Here is a 19,742-nt window from a genome sequence, read left to right on the forward strand (position 1 = left end):
TTTAATCTAAAAAAAAAAAAAAAAGGTGATGCGGAAAGTGTTTCCAAATGTATCGCTCCAGGTGAGGTGGATGCTGAAAAACGCCGTTCTGACCTGAGAGACGACGGCCTTCTTATTCTGGTCAGGAACAAACTACAGATTTTCCTCTTCCCCTCCCAGCGCCTGACTGCTAGAGTTAGCACACTTCTCAGCTAGGACCTGAAAACTAGATAATCCAAAGTTCATTTGCTGCGCTTCCTCGTGAGTCGTGAGCCTAGCGCCATCCTTCGGTTTACTAATGTGACCGCATCATTCTGTTGTTGCGTTCAAACACAGTCCGATTATTATCAACTTGATTATTGCGTTCACTTGTTACACACTCGAGATAAAGTTAACGACATATTAAACTATAACGTACCCTTAAGCTCAGTTATATAATTATGTCAGTATATTTGTTAAACATAATATTCTTAACGTTTTTTAAATAAAATATGAAAAAAAAATATAATATTAGGGAAAAATCTAAATATAGTTGCACACAACAGCAGGTCAATGTTATTTTTATTGGCAATAATTGAATTGACTTTAGCCACGCGTGGATTTTTCACAAAAATCCGCGCGTTCATTTTAAGGCAGCTGGAAAATTCAACTTTAATAAACTCACCACAAAAGCTACTTCCGGTTAGCAACCAAGCCATGACGCCGTTTCGGTTTCTAAGGGACAATGATCGTCGTTTCTTTACCTGTTTCTTTACATCATAACTTGCATGTTTGATACGAGAAACTCACAAAAATACGGCTAGAGGCATGTTTTCGTGACTCGCTTTTCTATTTGGTCTCTGGTGTTTGCAAAAGTAACAATTTTAAAGGCCATTTTCACAGGAGGGCAAGCTAGGCTAACTTTATTGTCAACAGAGTCTGTTTATGTTAGCATTAGCAAGCTAACCACATTACTCAGTACCAGGAGTCATTTCTGTTCTTCCAACATGAGTGAGCAGCTGAAATTCATCGTTGAACAGCTCAACAAGGAGCCTTTCAAGAAAAATTTCAACCTCATCACTTTTGACTCCCTGGAGCCTTTACAGCTGCAGCAGGTTTTAAACGATGTTCTGGCTGAAATCGATCCAAAGGTGAGTAAATAGTCGCTGTAGATCCTGTTGTTTTTACAGTCAGCGATACAATTTTTTTAATTTTACTTTTTTTTTTTTTGTCATTTAGCAAGACATGGACATCCGAGAAGAAACGCCAGAACAAACAGTGAAGCGGATGAGTTCCTTCTTGGGAATAATGAAATACAAACCTCCTGGCAGCTTCTCAGATGTGTAAATGTCTTTCAGTATTGTTTGAAAACGCACTGTTTAGTTAGTGGTTCATCTACCGTCATGTAAACAAGTAAACAGACAAAAGACAAAAATTTTGTCTGTAAACAAAGCAGACTTCATTACCGCATAAGCAAACCACCTGTCACTCGGTGCACTGGCTCTCACTGAGACCTGGATCAAATCATGTGACAATGCTACCCCATCTGCCCTCCCAATTAACCACACTTTCTCCCACACTTCTCGTGCGTCTGGCCGAGGTGGTGGAACGGGCATGTTAATTTCCAATAAATGGATATACAGTCAGTTGCTACCCATCACTAAATACAACTCCTTTGAATACCATGCCATCCAGGTAACTGTATCAAAAAAATTCTTTTTGGTCGTCATATATCGCCAACCAGGTCAACTTTCTTGATGAACACGACACCCTGCTCTCCTCCATTCCTGAGCACGACTGTCCCACAATGGTCCTTGGAGACATGAATATTCACCTGGACAATCCCAGCTCATCAGGCTTCCTGTCACTTATGTCATCATTTGATTTAAAACTAGTACAAAGCCATCCAACTCACAAAGCTGGAAAAGCACTTGACCTCATTTTCACCAGAAACTGTGCCATAGACACAATCTCTGTCACACCGCTGCATCTTTCCGATCATTACTTCATCCATTTCAACATGACTCTACAACGGAGGTCCACTGCTTCCTCCCTAGTGGTCTCATTCCGCCGCAACCTCCGCAATCAGGCACCCAGACACTTCTCCTCTTGTTGCCTCCACTCTTCCATCTCCCAGCACATTCTCTGCTTATGAAGTGAATGAAGCCACTGAGTCACTCTGCTCCACACTCTGCTCTTGTCTTAACAACATGTGTCCTTTAGCCACTAGACCAGCTAGAGCCTCTCAGTCACATCCTTGGCTAAATGATACCCTCCAGGCTCTACGCACCAATCTTAGAGCTGCGGAACGGAAATAGCGCAAAACTAAAGATCCTGGTGATCAATTGAAATTTCATGAATTACTGTCCTCATTCTCTGCCAGCATCACTGATGCAAAGAAAGCTTTCTACACTGACAAAATTCTCAGCTCTACTGACTCTCAGAAACTATTTTCAACATTCAAAACTCTGCTCAACCCTCCATCTCCACCTCCTACCAACAATCTATCAGCTGACACCTTTGCCTCATTCTTCACTGACAAAGTGGCAGCGATAAGAAAACAGTTTACTCAACTGGCCACTCCTGAACATTCGCTACCACAATCTCCTTCAAGCCCAACCATCTCAGACCCTACTGCTTCATTTTCCTCTTTTTCCCCTCTCACTGAGAACTGTGTAGCCAAGCTTCTCACGTGCAGCCACCCTACTACAAGCCCACTGGACCCTATTCCGACTAAGCTGCTCCAAGCTATTGCTCCTACAGTAGCCGCAGCAGTCACACATGTGATCAACGCTTCACTGACATCCGGTACATTTCCCACCTCTCTCAAGCATGCTCAGGTTAAACCGCTGCTAAAAAAAACATCTCTTCCTCCAAATCATGTGGAGAACTACCGACCTATCTCTCTCCTCCCTTTTCTGTCCAAAATCATTGAAAGGGTGGCTTTCAAGCAGATCACAGAATACCTCTCACAGAACTGTCTGCTTGACCCTTACCAATCTGGGTTCAAAAGGGGCCACTCCACTGAAACTGCTCTGTTAGCAGTGACTGAATCCTTAAAAGAAGCTAGAGCGACAGGCAAATCCTCAGTGCTTATCCTGCTCGACTTATTGGCAGCATTTGACACTGTCAACCATGGCTTCCTTTTGTCCACAATCTCTAGCATGGGCATCACAGAGAAAGCACACGCCTGGTTTGAATCGTACATCACAGGACGATCATTCAGCGTATCTTGGCTTTGACAGTCCTCTACCGTGCACCATCTTGCCACGGGAGTCCCCCAGGGCTCTGTACTAGGACCTCTTCTCTTTGCCATATACACCACCTCACGGGGTGAGATCATTCGATCACATGGCTTCTCCTACCACTGCTATGCAGACGACACCCAGCTCTATCTGTCATTTCCACCGGACGACCACACTGTCTCTGCACGAATATCAAACTGTCTCTCTGACATATCAAAATGGATGAAATCCCACCATCTCCAACTCAACCTCTCTAAAACTGAACTACTTGTCATCCCAGCAAAACCATCCATACAGCACAATATCTCAATCCAGAATGACTTCCTATCTCTGGCTCCTTCAAAGGCAGTTTGAAATCTGGGTGTTGTGATGGATGAACACCTGGCCTTTAAAGATCATGTTGCCTCTGTTGCCCGTTCATGCCGCTTTGCGCTGTATAACATACGAAAGATCAGACCATACCTAACACAACATGCCACCCAGCTCCTGGTGCAATCTACTGTCATCTCCCGCCTCGATTACTGCAATGCGCTTCTAACTGGTCTTCCAGGCAGTACTGTGAGACCTCTTCAAATGGTCCAGAACGCAGCGGCGCATGTGGTCTTCAATCAGCCAAAGAGAGCACACGTCACCCCTCTGTTCATTGAGCTCCACTGGCTACCGCTAGCAGCATGCATCAAATTCAAATTGCTAACACTAGCATACAAAGTCCGAGACGGTACGGCTCCCATCTACCTGAATCCTCTTACAAAGGCTTACGTCTCGGCCCGGCCGCTCCGGTCATCACAGGACCATCGGCTAGCAGTGCCTACACCACGCTCAGGACAATCCAGACTCTTCTCATGCATCGTTCCACAAATGTGGAATGACCTACCAAGCACTACCAGAACTGCGGCTTCTTTTTCAAATTTCAAGAAACTCCTGAAGACAATGCTCTTCAGAGAGCATCTTCTAAACTAGCACCCTCCCTGCACCCGTCCCCCCTCTACCGTCCACTCCTTTGTTCCCTCCTCTCCATGATTGATGTGAAATTGTTGTTGTTAGCCTCAAGGGCAACATGTCGATTATCACTTGTAAGTCGCTTTGGACAAAAGCATCTGCTAAATACATAAACATAAACATGTATTTTCATGCCTTAAACTATATTTGTGTTTTAAACTCTTAACTTGCAAACACAAGGCTGCTGGATTCCCCTTGGAGAAAGAATCTGCCGTAATAATTTTTTATTAAAACATCAATGTATTGTCTGTTGAAGTTAATCAGCAACGTTATCAAAGCAGCGTCTTATTTATGAAGCAGGACCAACACCTTGAAGACCGATATATCAGTAGGCCGATATATCGGGCTGATATTTACCATTTTTATATAGGGACCGGGACATGCGCGGACATGTTGATGATCTTACAAGTGTAAACAAACTGAAAATAAACAGTACGTTGCAGAGAAGAAGCAGATTTGGGAGAAAGTGTTAAACAACATGTTAAAATCCCTAAAAGGATGTGGAATATGCAGGAATGTGTTAAATAAAGAAGTCAGGGACTAGTGCATGGACGAAATCAGCGTTAGTCCATATAAAGATCCAAGACTGGAGCACCAATGACAACTTGTTGCCGCTGCAGCTCTGCAAAACAGACATTTTCGGATGTCTTGTTTGTGGTGTTAGCAAATGTAAACATCCGGATGAGAGGTAAACGTTTCATTTGCTGTTTTTTCTAGTAAAACAATCAAAACTGTCATCTCATAGAAGAAATGTAGCAGGAGAAGTTGTGTTGTGTGTCAGTACGCCCACATTAGCCTGCCTGTATGTGTGTGTAGCTGATGTGTGTGTGCATGTCATGGTTGAAGGAAAGAAATTATGTATAAAAAAATGTACACCATCTTACTAGTATGAAAATACTCCAGAAGGTGATGTTTGATCGCCTTACAGCTGTGATCCAAGTGAGTTGATGAGACTTTGGGATGTTAGATACTTGGTCTCCGTGGTCATGCCTCCAAGCAGGAAAATGGTGAAAAATTAGCTCGTTGATCGCCATTTTCCCTGGCGATCTTGTGCTGCACCCCACAACACAGCAACGATTTATTTACTATGGTTGCATAATATAACCGATCTAATAAATTATAGATTCAATGAAGCCGCAAGACCAAGGTGGCTGCGTTAGTGATGACAACACAATCACAAATCCTATATCTGCATCGGCCGAAATACCTCCTTAGTTTAGCCGATTTAAAGTCAGGCACATTCCCAGGCAGCCTGGTGCTATTTTTCAACTTAATTTAAATGAATATGTATATTCCTGAATAACATCTACATAATAAATGCTCTAATAATAATAATAAATGCTATTTTCAACCAAAATATCTTTTTTTTTTAAGTTTTTTTTTACAATGACGCTAGCTGGTACATCATGATGTCACAATGCTGTTGTGAGCCTGTTTGTGTGTATTTGTTAGCGGCTCTGCTCTCTCGATCTGCTAGGCAACAGCATTTGTTGCATTTTAAAACATGAAGTGGGAGTGGACAAAAGTTTCTTGTAGGGGGTGACTTGCTCTTTAATAATTTGTCAGTTTATTGATTTGTTTGATTAACTTTATATAGATGTCTGACATTAACACTGAGCAGTGCACAAAATTAAGATTTAACAGTTGGATGAATGTAGAGTTCAAAAACTGATTCAGCATCAGAAATTTTGTGCACCAACTGATGTTATTAGTGACGTTGTAGCAAGCAAAGAAATGTGGGAAACGTTTAATATTGGCCACAAAAACTCGCCCAAAGAAATCTGCAGTACATATCGGCCTTCGGCTGATCATGTCTCCCACGTCGATATCGGCAAAAGAAAAACCAATAACGGTCGACCTCTACCTTGAAGCAGCACTTACAATTTCACTTGTTTGTGCGTCCTGTTGTTGAAGTATAAAGCATTTTTATTGTAAATAATGAGGATTCCCTCTTCCCATCTTCTGCAGGAGCAGCTTTCGCCAGGGTCTGGTGACTGGCAGCAAACCCGTGGTTCACCCAATCCTCCACTGGCTGCTGCAGAAGGTTCCTGAGCTAAAGAAGAGGGCTTACCTGGCCTGCTTTCTGGTCAAGCTGGAGGTGCCTGCTGAGTTTTTGCAAGATGATGTCGTAAATGACACTTATCATCAGGTGTGTTCTTGTAATGAAATGGAAAAATCTATAGCATTTTTTTAGTTTTCAGAATGTCATGACCTCGTGTGTTGGTAGTATGAAGAGCTGGTGGAAGGATTTAAGACGTACCATAAGGAGTGTGAGCATTTGAGGACTTCTGGCTTCTCTGCAGCAGAAATCAAAAGGGTAAAAAAGAAAATGGTCTCAGATTGTTAAAAATGACTGGAGTTAAGAATGTAACATGAGTAACGTTAGGAACATGGCTCTCGACTAATGTTGCAAAGGATCCGTTTTCAGTGATAGCTTATGGGTTTTATTTGTGGGATGAAATAATGTGAGAATTTTATTCCTAGTTGGTAAAATTTGCAACAACATTGTAATTTTTTTTGTTTGCTTTTGCAACATCAGGACATCGTTGCCATGGAGGAAGAAAAAGAGCAACTATTCAAACGTGTGGAGAGGTTAAAGAAGAGGGTAAGGCAGAACGTCTGCACCGTAATGCCAAGGAGGCTTTAGGGTTTACTGTGGCATGAAGACATGGCCTTAGATTCCTGCTGGGTCTAATAGAGAAACTGATACGTGTCTAACAGGCTGCAAGAATGTCCTAACAGGACTGAAGAGTAATAAGGTGTTGATTTAATGGGTTTTACTCTTATGGGCCCTGTCAAGAGATGAAATCTGACTCTCAGAGATGATTGCTTATTTCTGCTGCTCGTGTGATTGATAGCCTGTCATCAGACATCATGCTGATCCACTAGGTGGAGTCCGTGTCCAACCATCAGCGGATGTTGGAGCAGGCCAGGCTGCTGCGAGTGGAGAAGGAGCGAGAGGAGTCACTGAGGCACCAAAAGCAAGAACAAAAGCGTCAAGTATGTGCTTTTGATGGCTTAGTCTGCAAAGAAAAAACAATCCTTACATTAGAATTTATGGTGTCTTCATGCAGAAACAAACTGCTCCAGATTGACACACACACACACACACACGCACACACACACACACACACACACACACACACACACACACACACACACACGCACACACACACACACACACACACACTCTCTCATCTTCTAGACTTAAATGTGGACCTATTAATCTAGCAAACTGGAGGCAAGATCTAAATAATGACGAGCTAAGTTTTCTAGTAATTGTTTTTGTGTGTTCAGCTTTTCCAGGTGGAGCAGAGACTGGTGAGGTCGCAGCAGCAGCTGAAGGACATGCGACAGGCAGCAGCTAACACCAACCCAGAGAGTGAGTCTTCTGCAGACCGCAGCTGAGTGGGAGGTTCAAAACCACGGCCTAGGCTGAAGGACATTTTGATTATTTTACAGACCATTTCTGATGTTGAACTGGTCTGTTCCCATTGAAACGGGCCTGCACGTTAACGCCTGTCATTTAGTACAAGTGCTGCGTGTGCGGTTCCAGAAACCGAACATTCCTTCAAGTTTCACAAGATACTAGAGATTTAGTCTATTATGTTTTTAGTAGCCTGGCACATTAATGAATACTTCAGTTAGTCTCCAGAGTAATCAGAGAAAATCTGTTGTTGAGAAGGTTTGTGTCTTTCAGGCCTAATGAAGAGACTTGAAGAGGAGATCCAGATCAACTCCTACATGGTGTCTGAGAAACTCCCCAAAGAGCTGGAGGGCATGAGGCGCACGGTGCAGTACCTCCAGAAAGTGGCTTCAGAGCCTGCAATGGACCAAGCTGATATCCAGGAGCTAGAAGACAAGGTCCAGACCTGCATCTGGGTTCATGGGTTACTCTTCCTGTGCCCTTGGTTCTGATTGTGCTTTAATGTCCACTCCTACAGATCAAAGAAGTGAACACTCAGATAAACCAGCTGATTGAGAAGAAGATGATGAAGAACGACCCCATAGATCAACTGGTTCCCTTCAAGCAGCAGGTTCTGACTGCTGTCATGTGATCGTTTCATCATACCTGATCCTCCTAAAACTGCTGATACCTCAGATCTGTTTAGAAATACTCAAATATATTCATCCTCTGTCGTTTCAGCTGCACAGTTAAAAACATCACATCCTTCTAACATTTGTTCCAGTCTTTCTTACCTTTTTCAAAACTAAAGTTTCTTAAGGCTGAAACATTAGTTGCTCTGTAAAATTGTCTCTGGTGTTTGTGTTCACTTGTTCTGTAGGCGCTGATTATCACTCGAAAGAAAGAGTCAAAGGCAAAGGAGCTGCAGGAGGCCAGGGAGGTGCTCGCCGCTGCAGAGAGGGAGCTGAAGCGTAGAAGCGGCCAGGCTCAAGGCTCCTCTGGGGAGGAGGTCATCCGCGAAGACGAGGTGAACGGCTCTGTCGGTCGTCACGTTCATACCCCTAAAAGCGTCTCCCACAAACTTTAACTTCATCCTAGAAGATTAGTAAAGCACCGAAAACCCCACGGGTTATTTCTGTTCTTATCCAAACGCAGACCGTCTCACTGTCCAACTTTACCCCCCACCCACCCACCCACCCACCCACCCACCTTCTCATGTAGGCCAGAAATAGATCACAAAGAGAAACAGTCCAGAACAAGGAACTGCTCTGGACAAACTTCCTGCCTTTTCCTTCATCTTCACTCCAATAAATCTTCTAATTGGACTCAGCGGGACATTTTAAGCAGACCTGGAGGACAGGAACTTTAAACGAGGATGTGCTCGTCCTTCTGGGACACGACGGAGACGAGGCTTAGCAGTTTGTTGGCTCACAGTAGAAGAGCTGACCGTAAAAAAAATCCGTGTTAGTGAAGGAACTCTGATGAACGGGGGTGGTGCTGTCACCACACGAACCCTGCGAATCACAGCTGTTATACGTTTGACGCATTCGTGTATCTGTGGGCTCAGAGCCGTGCTTTCTGGAACACGCTGAAGCACACGAGAGAAGAGATGCCTGCGATGTTAGCACACAACACTAAAGAGGAGCAGACCTTTGCCCAAACAAACAATTCCAGCTGGCGAACTAAAGAAACCGTCAAATATTAGTGAAAAGATATTTCTAACACGTTTAGTCTCTTGAGGAAAAACAGAAGGAAGGAAAATCAATGTGACAGAAGCTGAAAATACAGTTTTGTGTGTTAAGAGCTTGCAGTAATCTGCTGGTGTGTGTTCATGTGTCAGAGTTTGTAAAAAGGAGGTTCAGACCCTTTAAGGCTGCTGAGTGGGTGTTGTTTGTAGAGACAAAGAGGCCCTTGAGACCTCACATGAACGATGTTGGTGGAAAATGTTCTGTTCGACTCCTGTGTAGTCTTGGCCCATCAGCCACGGTGGAGGTGATCGCTTTATCAGAGGTATTTTCCATTCTGACGGCTGTGTGTCATCACACGCCACCAACCAGCTGCTGGGGGGGCGTGACTACGTCTGTTCATCTGCGGCTGGCCCCACATCACACCCCTTTCATCACCCTGCCTCAGCACCTGGTTTTAGTCAAGACGCTGAAATCGGAGGATTATTTTTGTGGTGAAGCGAGGTCCGTCTGACGGTAAACGTGTGGATTCTGTTTTACGACCAACAACTGAGCGGCGGCCCCGTCCCACGGCAGTTGTTTCAGGGACACGCTGTCAGGAACACAATGCAGTGTTACTGCACTTGTTAATTCCTCTCCCCACCACGTCTGCCCTTGATGTCCCAAAATACACAAAGAATAAATGTGCACACACACAGCAGACTTGGTGGATCCCCACAGGACACGGAGCACATTCTGTGCTTTCTGGGGCCGTCCTCCCGTGTCCGTGCTCATTTATAGCCACTCCCGTTGTGGAGGAGCTTCAGCGTGTCCCGGCAGACCTCACGGTGGGACTGATCAAGCTGCTCACTCGTCATTACTGACTGTGAAACTTAAAAGGATAGAGTGATCGTGCCATGACCCCCCAGGCCCCTCTGATGTCCCCCCCCCCAGTCCATTGTCTTCTTCCAGGGCCTTTCAGAGAAGCTCAGCTGTGCTGGACACCAAGCAGTCACATTTAGACTCTGTACTGTTCACAGAATTTTCCAAACAGGCTGTAACCGTTCAGCTCTCACGGCTAAAGCTGCTTCCATGAATATAATAAACCTGCAGAGCTGGTTAATGGTGTTTTCTGCTGATGCAGCTGTGTTTGTTTAAGTTTCTTTTCTTTATTATTATTTTGTAGCTGAAACATTTGGCAGCCAAGTTACGCAGCAAGAAAACCTTGTACACGAAAAAACACCAGGAGATGGCCGAGCTGAAAGCAGAGTACGGAGTCCTGCAGCGGACTGAGGAGGTTCTCAAGAAGAGACACGAGGCTGTCCAAGAGAAGCTGGTAACTCGTCTCACTTGTCGTCTGAGACTTCACACAAAACTGGTCAACTTAAAAAATAAAAAAGGCATTCAGCGAAAGGAGGAAGGAAGGTCGGGTCTGTGGTTTTTGGATTCATTCATTTAGATCCAGAGGCAGAGCAACGCCTCTCTCTCTCTCTCAAACTGCTTTTCCAACTGCGTCGTTTTCTCAGCTTTACCAGCAAAGTGAGAGGAGCTTGGTGGGAAAAGCTCCACACCTTCATGTGGTCAGATTAGCTGACTGTCTGACGCAGGCTCAGCTGCTGTGTTTGATGGCTGCATTTGCTGCTGCGCCGCTGTCTGCAGCCCACTTTGTGATTCGTTGAAGCGAGGCAGTTTTCTTTTTGATCACGTGGTCAGCTGATGTCTCCTCTCCTTCCATAAGAGGTTTATTGTTTGGAGTGTTTAATGTTTTGATCAGGAACGTGTTATTAAAAACAAGTGACTGCTATTACACACAATTATTACATAGTTTCCCTTTCACCAAGAGATCTTTAACCCTTCTGTTATGAACATGATTTTACTCCATCTCATCAGCAGCATTTTAAAGACTTTAGAGTGTTTAGTGCAAAAGAAAGATCGAAATAATCTGTTTCTGCTGTTTGAAAGCAAAGTGTGGAAGCTGAGAAGGGCATCACTGGCTACAGCGACACTCAGGAAGAGCTGGAGAAGGTGTCTGCCATCAAGAGTGAGCTCGACAACAAGAAGGGCCGCACCCTGGATGACATGTCAGGAATGGTGATTAAACCATATATTCACCAGAGAGTACCAGGAGTCCTGATCTGTGCTCACATAACGCGTCACATCTCCTAAAAATTGAATCCACACCATTTAGTGTTCAGCCATCTTTCTCTCTGTTTTTATTCTGTGTGTGTGTTCTGATTTGTACTGCAGGTGAAGAGGTTAAACTCCGTGATAGTAGAGAAGAAATCAGCTCTTGCACCAATTTTAAAAGAGCTGAGGACACTGAGACAGCAGTGGGGGGTGAGTGTCGTCCTCAGCTGTGCCACATAAACCAGGAAGTGTCTGACTTTATTGTTAAACACCATTTATTTATACACACACACACACGTGTTCCACAGGACAATCCCAGGATTTTCCAAGTAAATTAGAGTATTTCTGAGCAGGAATACCATAAAGCAGGAGTCATTTATGAATTATAAAGGAAATGTCTGGACTTGTTGTTGCAAACAAACAGGGACTCAACTTGTAGTGCATGATTGTGGGCAAGGTCCATTAGGAGTAATTGATATAGTCCATAAAAATACACAATGGGAAAGCTGAGCAGAAGGGGAGGATTAAATTTTCCTACACATGTTCCCAGAATTGCTCTTCCAACTTACTGGGTGCTGTCTGCTAATAAAGTGCTGCAACAGGAAGACATAAATAGACTTTGTAAGTTCATCTGTTCAAATATCAGCTGTTTGATTTCTGCTGAGAAGGAGCAGGACTTTTCTTTCTTTCTGCCTCGGTTCCCTGACTGTGTGATCTTTATTCCTGGGGTTTCCTCTCTTTCCCGTTGCCTGGTGGCTGGGATTACTCAACAGGAGCTGAGTCAAGAGCACGAGTCAAAGAAGGCCCAGTATGAAAGTTGTGCCGCTGGTTTGGAAAGCAATAGATCTAAACTGGAACAGGTAGACTTGTAATGCACACTCTTCTCTGTTGTATTGTGATTTAAAATGTTCCGTTTCTTTTGCAGCAGTGATTAAACTTGTTCTTATCTCCTATTCTCAGGAGGTGAAGTCATTAAGGGAGGAGGTGGCCCAGAAGGAAAACCGATACCATTACATTAACTCCATGTTAGAGGCAAGTCCTTCAGTAGAATCATAAACAAGCCAAATCCACACAAACCCTCTCTTTCACTGCTCTGGTGGCCAAGTCAAATTAGGCAACACTAGAATTTGTGATTTTCCACCTAGAGTTTCTGCATTTGCACACGCACACACACACACACACACACACACACACACACACACACACACACACACACACACACACACACACACACACACACACACACACACACACACACACAGTGCACCATTCACACACACACACACACACACACAGTGCACCATTCAGGTCAACGTTTGCATCCCTGTCATCTGCAGATCATTGAGATGCAGATGCAGCGGGCAGCTGAGGAGACCAAACTCTACGTGTCCTCCGACCCCCTGGAGAAGAGGAAGGCCATCAGGTGAGTCGAGACACCTGACTGTCCCACAGTCAGTCCATCTGCTCCCAGCAGCACACCGCCTTTTAAATAAAACCATGCTGATGTTTAAAACCGGCTCACCGCCGCTTCCTCTCTTTGCTTCTCTGTAGGGAAGTGTACATGAAAAATATTGCAGAGCAGGAGTTACTTGGCAAGGTGAGAAAAGCCCTTCATGTGCTGACTCAACGCACCAGGGAGTCGATTGTTGGGAATGCTCCTTTATTCTGTGAAGAACGTGTGGTCTGATGAGTTGATGAGAACGTTTCCTGGAGTCGTGCAGATGCAGTTATTAATGACGGTGACCTTAGAGTTGGTTTCTGGACTTTTGATTACAACAGCATTTAACTTTGTGTCAGTCGTTTCTAACATCAGTTAGTTTTATGTTCATTCAAAACTTACCGTCATTCCTTTTGATCTTTTACTAAACACAGTTAGTTTCATCAACAAAAGTTATAGATTTAAACTTAAATATCAGAGAAGAAAGGACATTTTAAAACATCATAAAAACTTTATGCCCAATATTGACTCCAAAAGTGAATCAGTTGGAGACGTACATCCAGTGATTACTTCCTAAGAGTTTCATAAATCAAGTATTTGACCAACATTACAGTAAAACACAGATTCAACTAAAACTCCATCACTTGCCTTTTGTCCTTCTGTGATGGGTGAATAGAATAGAATAGAATAGAATGGAATAGAATAGAATAGAATAGAATAGAATAGAATAGAATAGAATAGTCCTTTAAATGATAAATGACCCGCACTTGTATAGCACCTCTCAGGGTAAGAACTCCAAAGTGCTTTACACTACAGTGCATCGTTCATCCATTCACACACACATTCACACACTGATGGTGATGAGCTACGATGTAGCCACAGCTGCCCTGGGGACTTACTGTCATTATACCCAATAATACAGTGAAATTGAAAATGTTCCCACCAAGTCACTTTCAACCACAAACGGTAGAAAAATATGATTAAAAACATTAATTTAATTTTATTTATACAGCGCCAAATCACGACAAGAGTCGTCTCAAGGCACTTCACATAATAAACATTCCAATACAGGTCAGTTCATTAAGCCAATCAGAAATAATGTTTCCTATATAAGGAACCCAGCAAATTGCAATCCTCATACTAAGCAAGCATGCAGCGACAGTGGAGAGGAAAACTCCCTTTTTACAGGAAGAAACCTCCAGAGAATCCTGGCTCAGTATAAGCAGCCATCCTCCACGACTCACTGGGGATCGAGAAGACAGATCACGCACACACACACACACACACACAGCAATGTGTCTATGGTTACATTGTGATTTCTTCGTAAATATTCTATTTGGCGAGAGATTAACTTTATTGTATTTATCCTAGTGGATCTATGATTAAACGGATAAACTAGTAGTAGCACATCCAACATCAAGGAAAGCAAAAAGTTATTATCAGGAGAGGGAGAAAGTTTAAGTGGTTAGCAGCAGTGTGCGACAGTGGAGCTAGATTTTGTTTCTAATAGAATTAATTTTACTTGTGAAAAATCCCATAAAGTCATTACTGCTGAGGGCTAAGGGAATAGATGGCTCAGAGCTATGATTCTGTGTAAGTTTGGCCACTGTACTGAAAAGAAATTTAGGATTATTCTTATTCTCCTCGATTAACGCTGAGAAACAAGCAGTTCTAGTTTGTCGAACTGAAAATAATTTCTAGTGAATATTTAATGTCTCTTGCATCTCAGAAAGTTCCTCTCCTTTAATCAGAGCAGTGTGATGTTCCAAACTCCTGGAAGACTTGTTCAACCACAAACTTTTTCCCTTTATGGACTTCAGAAGTTACGAGAGGAGCAGAAGATGGTGAAGGAGAACCACGCCGCCAACATGGAGCAGGTGGAGATGTGGCGTGACCTGCAGCAGCTGATGGAATGCAAGAGGCGGTGTTTTATAAAGGCACAGAGCCAGGTTTCTATTGGTCAGGTCATTCAGGAAGGAGGGGAGGACCGGCTGGTGCTGTGAGGACAAGTCCACGCAACCACGTCAAACCTAATAGTCCTGAGGGTTCTGGAACACGTCACTAACCTTTAACCAAGTAGTAAAAACAGACTCTTGAGTTTTCCCTTGTTCTGTCAGAGTCAACTATGTTAGAGGACAAGAGGTTTCACTTTGTCTTTTTACACATCTCTAAGAAAACACTTTGAGTCACCGTGTCCAAACACATCAGCTGCAGCGTTTCACCAGGGATGTGGCAGCAGTTCACTGTTTGTGTTAGCGCAGAGTAAACCCTCCGGCTGAGTGGAGTTACGTTCCACAGAGCTCTCCGACACTGATCATTATTTATGTGAGTTCTGCTTGTAGAGAGGTTTTTGTCTAATTCACATTACTGACACTTTTATGGTTTATGTCTGTGCGTCCGATTCATAAACTGATATTCATGAATGACTCTTGTTTTATTGCAGTATTGATCTAAACTTAATTATACAGTCACTAGTCCCAGGTTTAAAAGATATGCTCACCCCATGAAGCATTCAGCCTATTTTAAACATTGAACATTTAAACAGACCCTGATATTTATCAGATACAATCATGTAAACAAATACACAGCCTTATGATCAAAGGCTATTATAGTTTTCCATTACTCTCACTACAACAACACAGGACTTATTGAACCTGTCACGGCTCGAGGTATGCGTTTAACCCAAGACATGCAGAAACTGACTCGTGGAACTGGTTAAAGTAAAAGTCTTAATTATACGGAGAACAAAAAGAGCACAGGGAAGTCCTGTGGAGTAGATCACTTGCTCGAGTTCATTTAGAGTTCAGGGAGAACCAAAAGGGTGGGGGGAAGAGGCGAGAGAGCCGAGGTGAGCTCTGTTTAGTCCAGGTATGATCCGGGATTGGTGAGGCAGCGGAGAGGATCCAAACAGGAACAACGGAGGAGGACGGGACGTGGTGAATGTAATCCAGAGTTCAAACAGCGAGGGTGAGGCAGGGTGTGTGGAGATCCTATACTGGTGCAATCATCCGGCGTAGTGAAGTGTCTCCATCCTCCTTTTATACCCGAGTTCCTGATCGGGAATCTTCTGCAGCTGCAAACCCCTCCGCTCCTCACCTGTGGAAAATCAGCCTGATAATGGTGAGATGGAAGATGTTGTCACTCACCTCGGCTCAGGAACATGACAGAACCACCCATCCTAAAGCCTTTATCATCACAATTTGAGGAAGCACAGATCTTATTTCAGATTATTTATTAGAGTGTGACCACATTCATATCTACTGGACAGCTCGTGTTGTTCTCAACTCAACAAATGTCTTTGTGGATGTTTGAGGCTCGCACCCCGCCTGGCCCGGAAACTCGATCTACTGTTGACAGCCAGCGAGTGTTAGAGGGTCGAGTACCGAATGGATCAAGTGTGCGTTGTGAAAGGCAGCACAGTGTCCAGCTGGACAGCACCATGTTGTTATTCTTACACCTCTTCACACTTCTTGGGACCTTATTAAGACATGTTAACAGATGATGCACGCCAGTCCTGTCAAACATCTGACATCAATACCCCCAAAGAACACAGAGGATGCCAGGGGATTGACCTTTGACTCTCTTGCCTCCACCACGCATTAACTGCCTTTACATTTGTTTTATGAGCAAAATTTAATGTTGTGAATTTAACATAAAACGTCCAACTTCCTGTTCTCCAACCTTACCATCAGCTCTTGGTTGAATGATCTGATTTTCACTGATGTCCTAAAAGCAGACAAACACAAGCTAATCTACAGTTTCTAAATAAAGTTTAATAAGAAATATTTTGGCTTTTTACGCACATAAATGTTTCAGCACACTGATGTGTGTGTGACATTTGTTCTCCGCGTTTGACCCATCCCCTGGGGGAGCGGTGAGCTGCAGACACAGCCGTGCTCGGGAACCATTTGGTGGTTTAACCCCCCAATCCAACCCCTTAATGCTGAGTGTCATGCAGGGAGGCATTGGGTCCCTTTTTTTTTCAAAGTCTTTGGTATGACCCGACCAGGAATTGAACCCTGATCTCCCAATCTCAGAAGGACACTCTACCACTAGGCCACTGAGCTGGTATTAAAGCAATTATGGTGAATCTACAGTAGGTTTAACACAAACACGGTCCTGGAACGCTCATCCCTCTCCTCTGGTATCTTCCCCGATACCCTGAGATAGTGCTGAACACCGGTCACCAATTTTTAGGGCATCTTTTGTTGTCCGTGACTTCAAATGGTGTTTTTCTTTTTGGGACTCTGGTATCCATTTTCGGTCACTTATCCGGAGTCGGGTCGAGGGGGCAGCAGCCTCAGTAGAGAGGCCCAAACTTCCCTCTACCCAGCTACTTGGGCGAGCTCCTCTGGGGGAATCCCAAGGCGCTCCCTGGCCAGCCGAGAGACATAGTCCCTCCAGCGTGCCCGGGTCTACCCTTGGCTCTCCTCCTGGTTGGATGTGCCCGGAAAACTTCACCAAGGAGGCGTCCAGGAGACATCCTGATCAGATGCCTGAGCCACCTCAACTGGCTCCTCTCAACATGGAGGAGCAGCGGGTCTACTCCAAGCCCCTCCCGGATGAATGAGCTTCTCACCTTATTTTTAAGGGAGAGCCCGGACACACTATGGAAAAAACTCATTTTGGCCACTTGCATCCGTGATCTCATTCTTTCAGACCGCATCCCTGACCTGGAGAAGGCATTCTACCCTTTTCCGATTCAAGACCATGATCTCAGATTTAGAGGAGCAGATTCTCATCCCAGCTGCTTCACTCTCGGCGCCAACCGCTCCAGTGAGAGCCGAAGATCACGTTCTGATGAAGCCAACAGGGCCACATCATCTGCAAAAAGCAGAGACCTGGTCCTCAGGCCACCAACACAGATCCCCTCAACACCTTGGCTGCGCCTAGAAATTCTGTCCATAAAGATTATGAACAGAATCGGTGACAAAGGGCAGCCTTGGCGGAGTCCAACTCTCACTGGGAACGAGCCCGACTTACTGCCGGCAAAGAGGGCCTAGTTCTGACATCGGTCATACAGGGACCTAACAGCCCATATTAGAGGGCCTGGTACCCCATACTCCCAAGGAACCCCCCCACACACACACACACACACACACACAAAAGGGTCTCTTAAGGGACACGGTCGAACGCCTTCTCCAAATCAGCAAAACACATGTAGATTGGTTGGGTGAACTTCCACGCACCCTCTAGGGCCCCCCAAAGGGTATAGAGCTGGTCCAGCGTTCCACAGCCAGGACAAAAACCACATTGTTCCTCCTGAACCCGAGGTTCGACAATCCAACGGACCCTCCTCTCCAGAACCTCTGAATAGACCTTACCAGGGAGGCTTTTGAGTGTTATCCCCCTGTGATTGGACTCTGGTAGGTTGTCCTAAAGTTGGAGTGGTAGCAGCCGGCTGTTCCTCCTCTAATATTATTGAGCAGAGAACCTCTCACACCAGCAGTGTTTTATTGCTAAAGGGAACCCAGGGAAGTGCTGCAGCTCAGTGTGACAAAAAACCTGATGGTCCGATGCTGCTTTTGGTCTGAAACGTGTTATTGGTGGTGGAGGTTTTTAGAAAAATGAGAGAGAACCCCTTTATTAATTTTTTTCAGGTTTTTTTTTCATCTCCACAATATGTTTATAGCTATACTATGCTAGAACATTGTTAAGAGGCATGAAAAAATGTTTTAAGCCACTTCTTTTTCCAACTTTGCCATTGCAGCTTTAAGGATAAAAACAAATTGGCCCAAAAAGGCATGGTCTTGTACAGGGGGGCTGCCAGAGATTTTGGGCCCCATGAAAAAATATCAAGTTGGGGCCCCTGGGGGCTCGTCCATAGCTGGAACTGGGGTTCCACCCTCCCAGATTCGAAGGGAGAAAAAATATAATATATATACTTTATATTAGTGTTTCAGTTTTGCTTAATTATGTAGGTCTACATGCATTCTTACTTATTTACATATCATTTTCACCAGCTGTCTCTCATTAAACAGTGAATTTCCTTCAACAGAATTAGCAATAGCACTGCTGGAAAAAGCAGGAAATGCACATGCTGAAAGGTGTTAATCTCCTTTTGCTCCCTTAAAATGTGTTTATTTATTCTAAAATTTTATTTGATGATAAAATTCAAATTTGGATAACTAATTAAATTTCCATGTTGTGTCAAAGATTTACATAACTACATTTTCAGCTGTCTTTCCTCTTGAAATCAAGTATTTCTGTATGACTGACAAAAATTAAGGATTCACTGCTCACAAGGTGACTTCTTTATTAAGTCTCCATGGCTTCATCATAGACACAAAATGAATAAGCACACAGTTCAAACCGGAGTCAGTTAGGGTTACATAAAATGTTAAAGTTGGACAACTTTGCATGAATACGTATATACTTTGTCCTGACCAAACCTGACATTGGGAAGGTCCAGGCTCTGTACATAATGAAATTGATATATGTGTTACAATAAAGGCTGTCATTTGTGATAAAATCTTTATCCAAGTTACAACAGTCTTTAAAATTAATGCACTACAGGGAAAATGCAGCACAGACTCATGCAGGATATTAGCTGTAGTTCTCCATCATCAATACTAGATTTCATATTTTATTGTGTTCAATGTTATATTAAGTTTATTTATTACAATTATTAATAGCTTTTGTTTCATTGTTGCTCTCTGATGAATTATTTGGAAATGACTGATTTTTGGTTTGTGTTCTAAAAGCTACATAAACAAATTACATCTTGTAAAACCTCCCATAATTCAGTCAGATTCAAAACATTTCATGTCAAGGTGTTTAGTAGATGAAGAGGTTTTTTTTTCTTGTATGGTGCCTTCAAAAAGGTGCTTCACAGTAATAATCTCACAGTAATTTATGTTACATTAACAGGCTAAATAACAATGCTTCAACCTGCCCAGCGTCCA

At 43.7% G+C, this 19,742-nt stretch overlaps 1 protein-coding gene across 1 annotated transcript; it reads left to right on the forward strand.

Annotated features, from left to right (window-relative positions):
- Window positions 1–736: 736 nt before the first annotated feature.
- ift81 (intraflagellar transport 81 homolog) lies at window positions 737–15,068 on the forward strand. Its single transcript, XM_015971873.3, has 18 exons — window positions 737–1,109; window positions 1,198–1,301; window positions 6,171–6,351; window positions 6,430–6,519; window positions 6,742–6,807; window positions 7,092–7,202; window positions 7,500–7,584; window positions 7,903–8,066; window positions 8,147–8,239; window positions 8,489–8,635; window positions 10,459–10,608; window positions 11,235–11,363; window positions 11,520–11,609; window positions 12,173–12,259; window positions 12,360–12,431; window positions 12,737–12,822; window positions 12,951–12,996; window positions 14,658–15,068. The coding sequence occupies exons 1-18, from the start codon at window positions 966–968 to the stop codon at window positions 14,838–14,840; spliced, it is 2,028 nt and encodes a 675-aa protein (XP_015827359.3). The 5' UTR covers window positions 737–965; the 3' UTR covers window positions 14,841–15,068.
- Window positions 15,069–19,742: the final 4,674 nt, after the last annotated feature.

Source organism: Nothobranchius furzeri, chromosome 17 (assembly GCF_043380555.1).
Source record: "Nothobranchius furzeri strain GRZ-AD chromosome 17, NfurGRZ-RIMD1, whole genome shotgun sequence".
NCBI classification, from domain to species: Eukaryota; Metazoa; Chordata; class Actinopteri; order Cyprinodontiformes; family Nothobranchiidae; genus Nothobranchius; species Nothobranchius furzeri.

Excerpts from the sequence above, each read along its gene's own strand:
- ift81 (XM_015971873.3), top strand. The coding sequence starts at position 966 with ATGAGTGAGCAGCTGAAATTCATCGTTGAACAGCTCAACAAGGAGCCT. Across the intron at positions 10,609-11,234 it reads AGGCTGTCCAAGAGAAGCTG|CAAAGTGTGGAAGCTGAGAA; the intron begins GTAACTCGTCTC and ends GCTGTTTGAAAG. Across the intron at positions 11,364-11,519 it reads TGGATGACATGTCAGGAATG|GTGAAGAGGTTAAACTCCGT; the intron begins GTGATTAAACCA and ends TTTGTACTGCAG.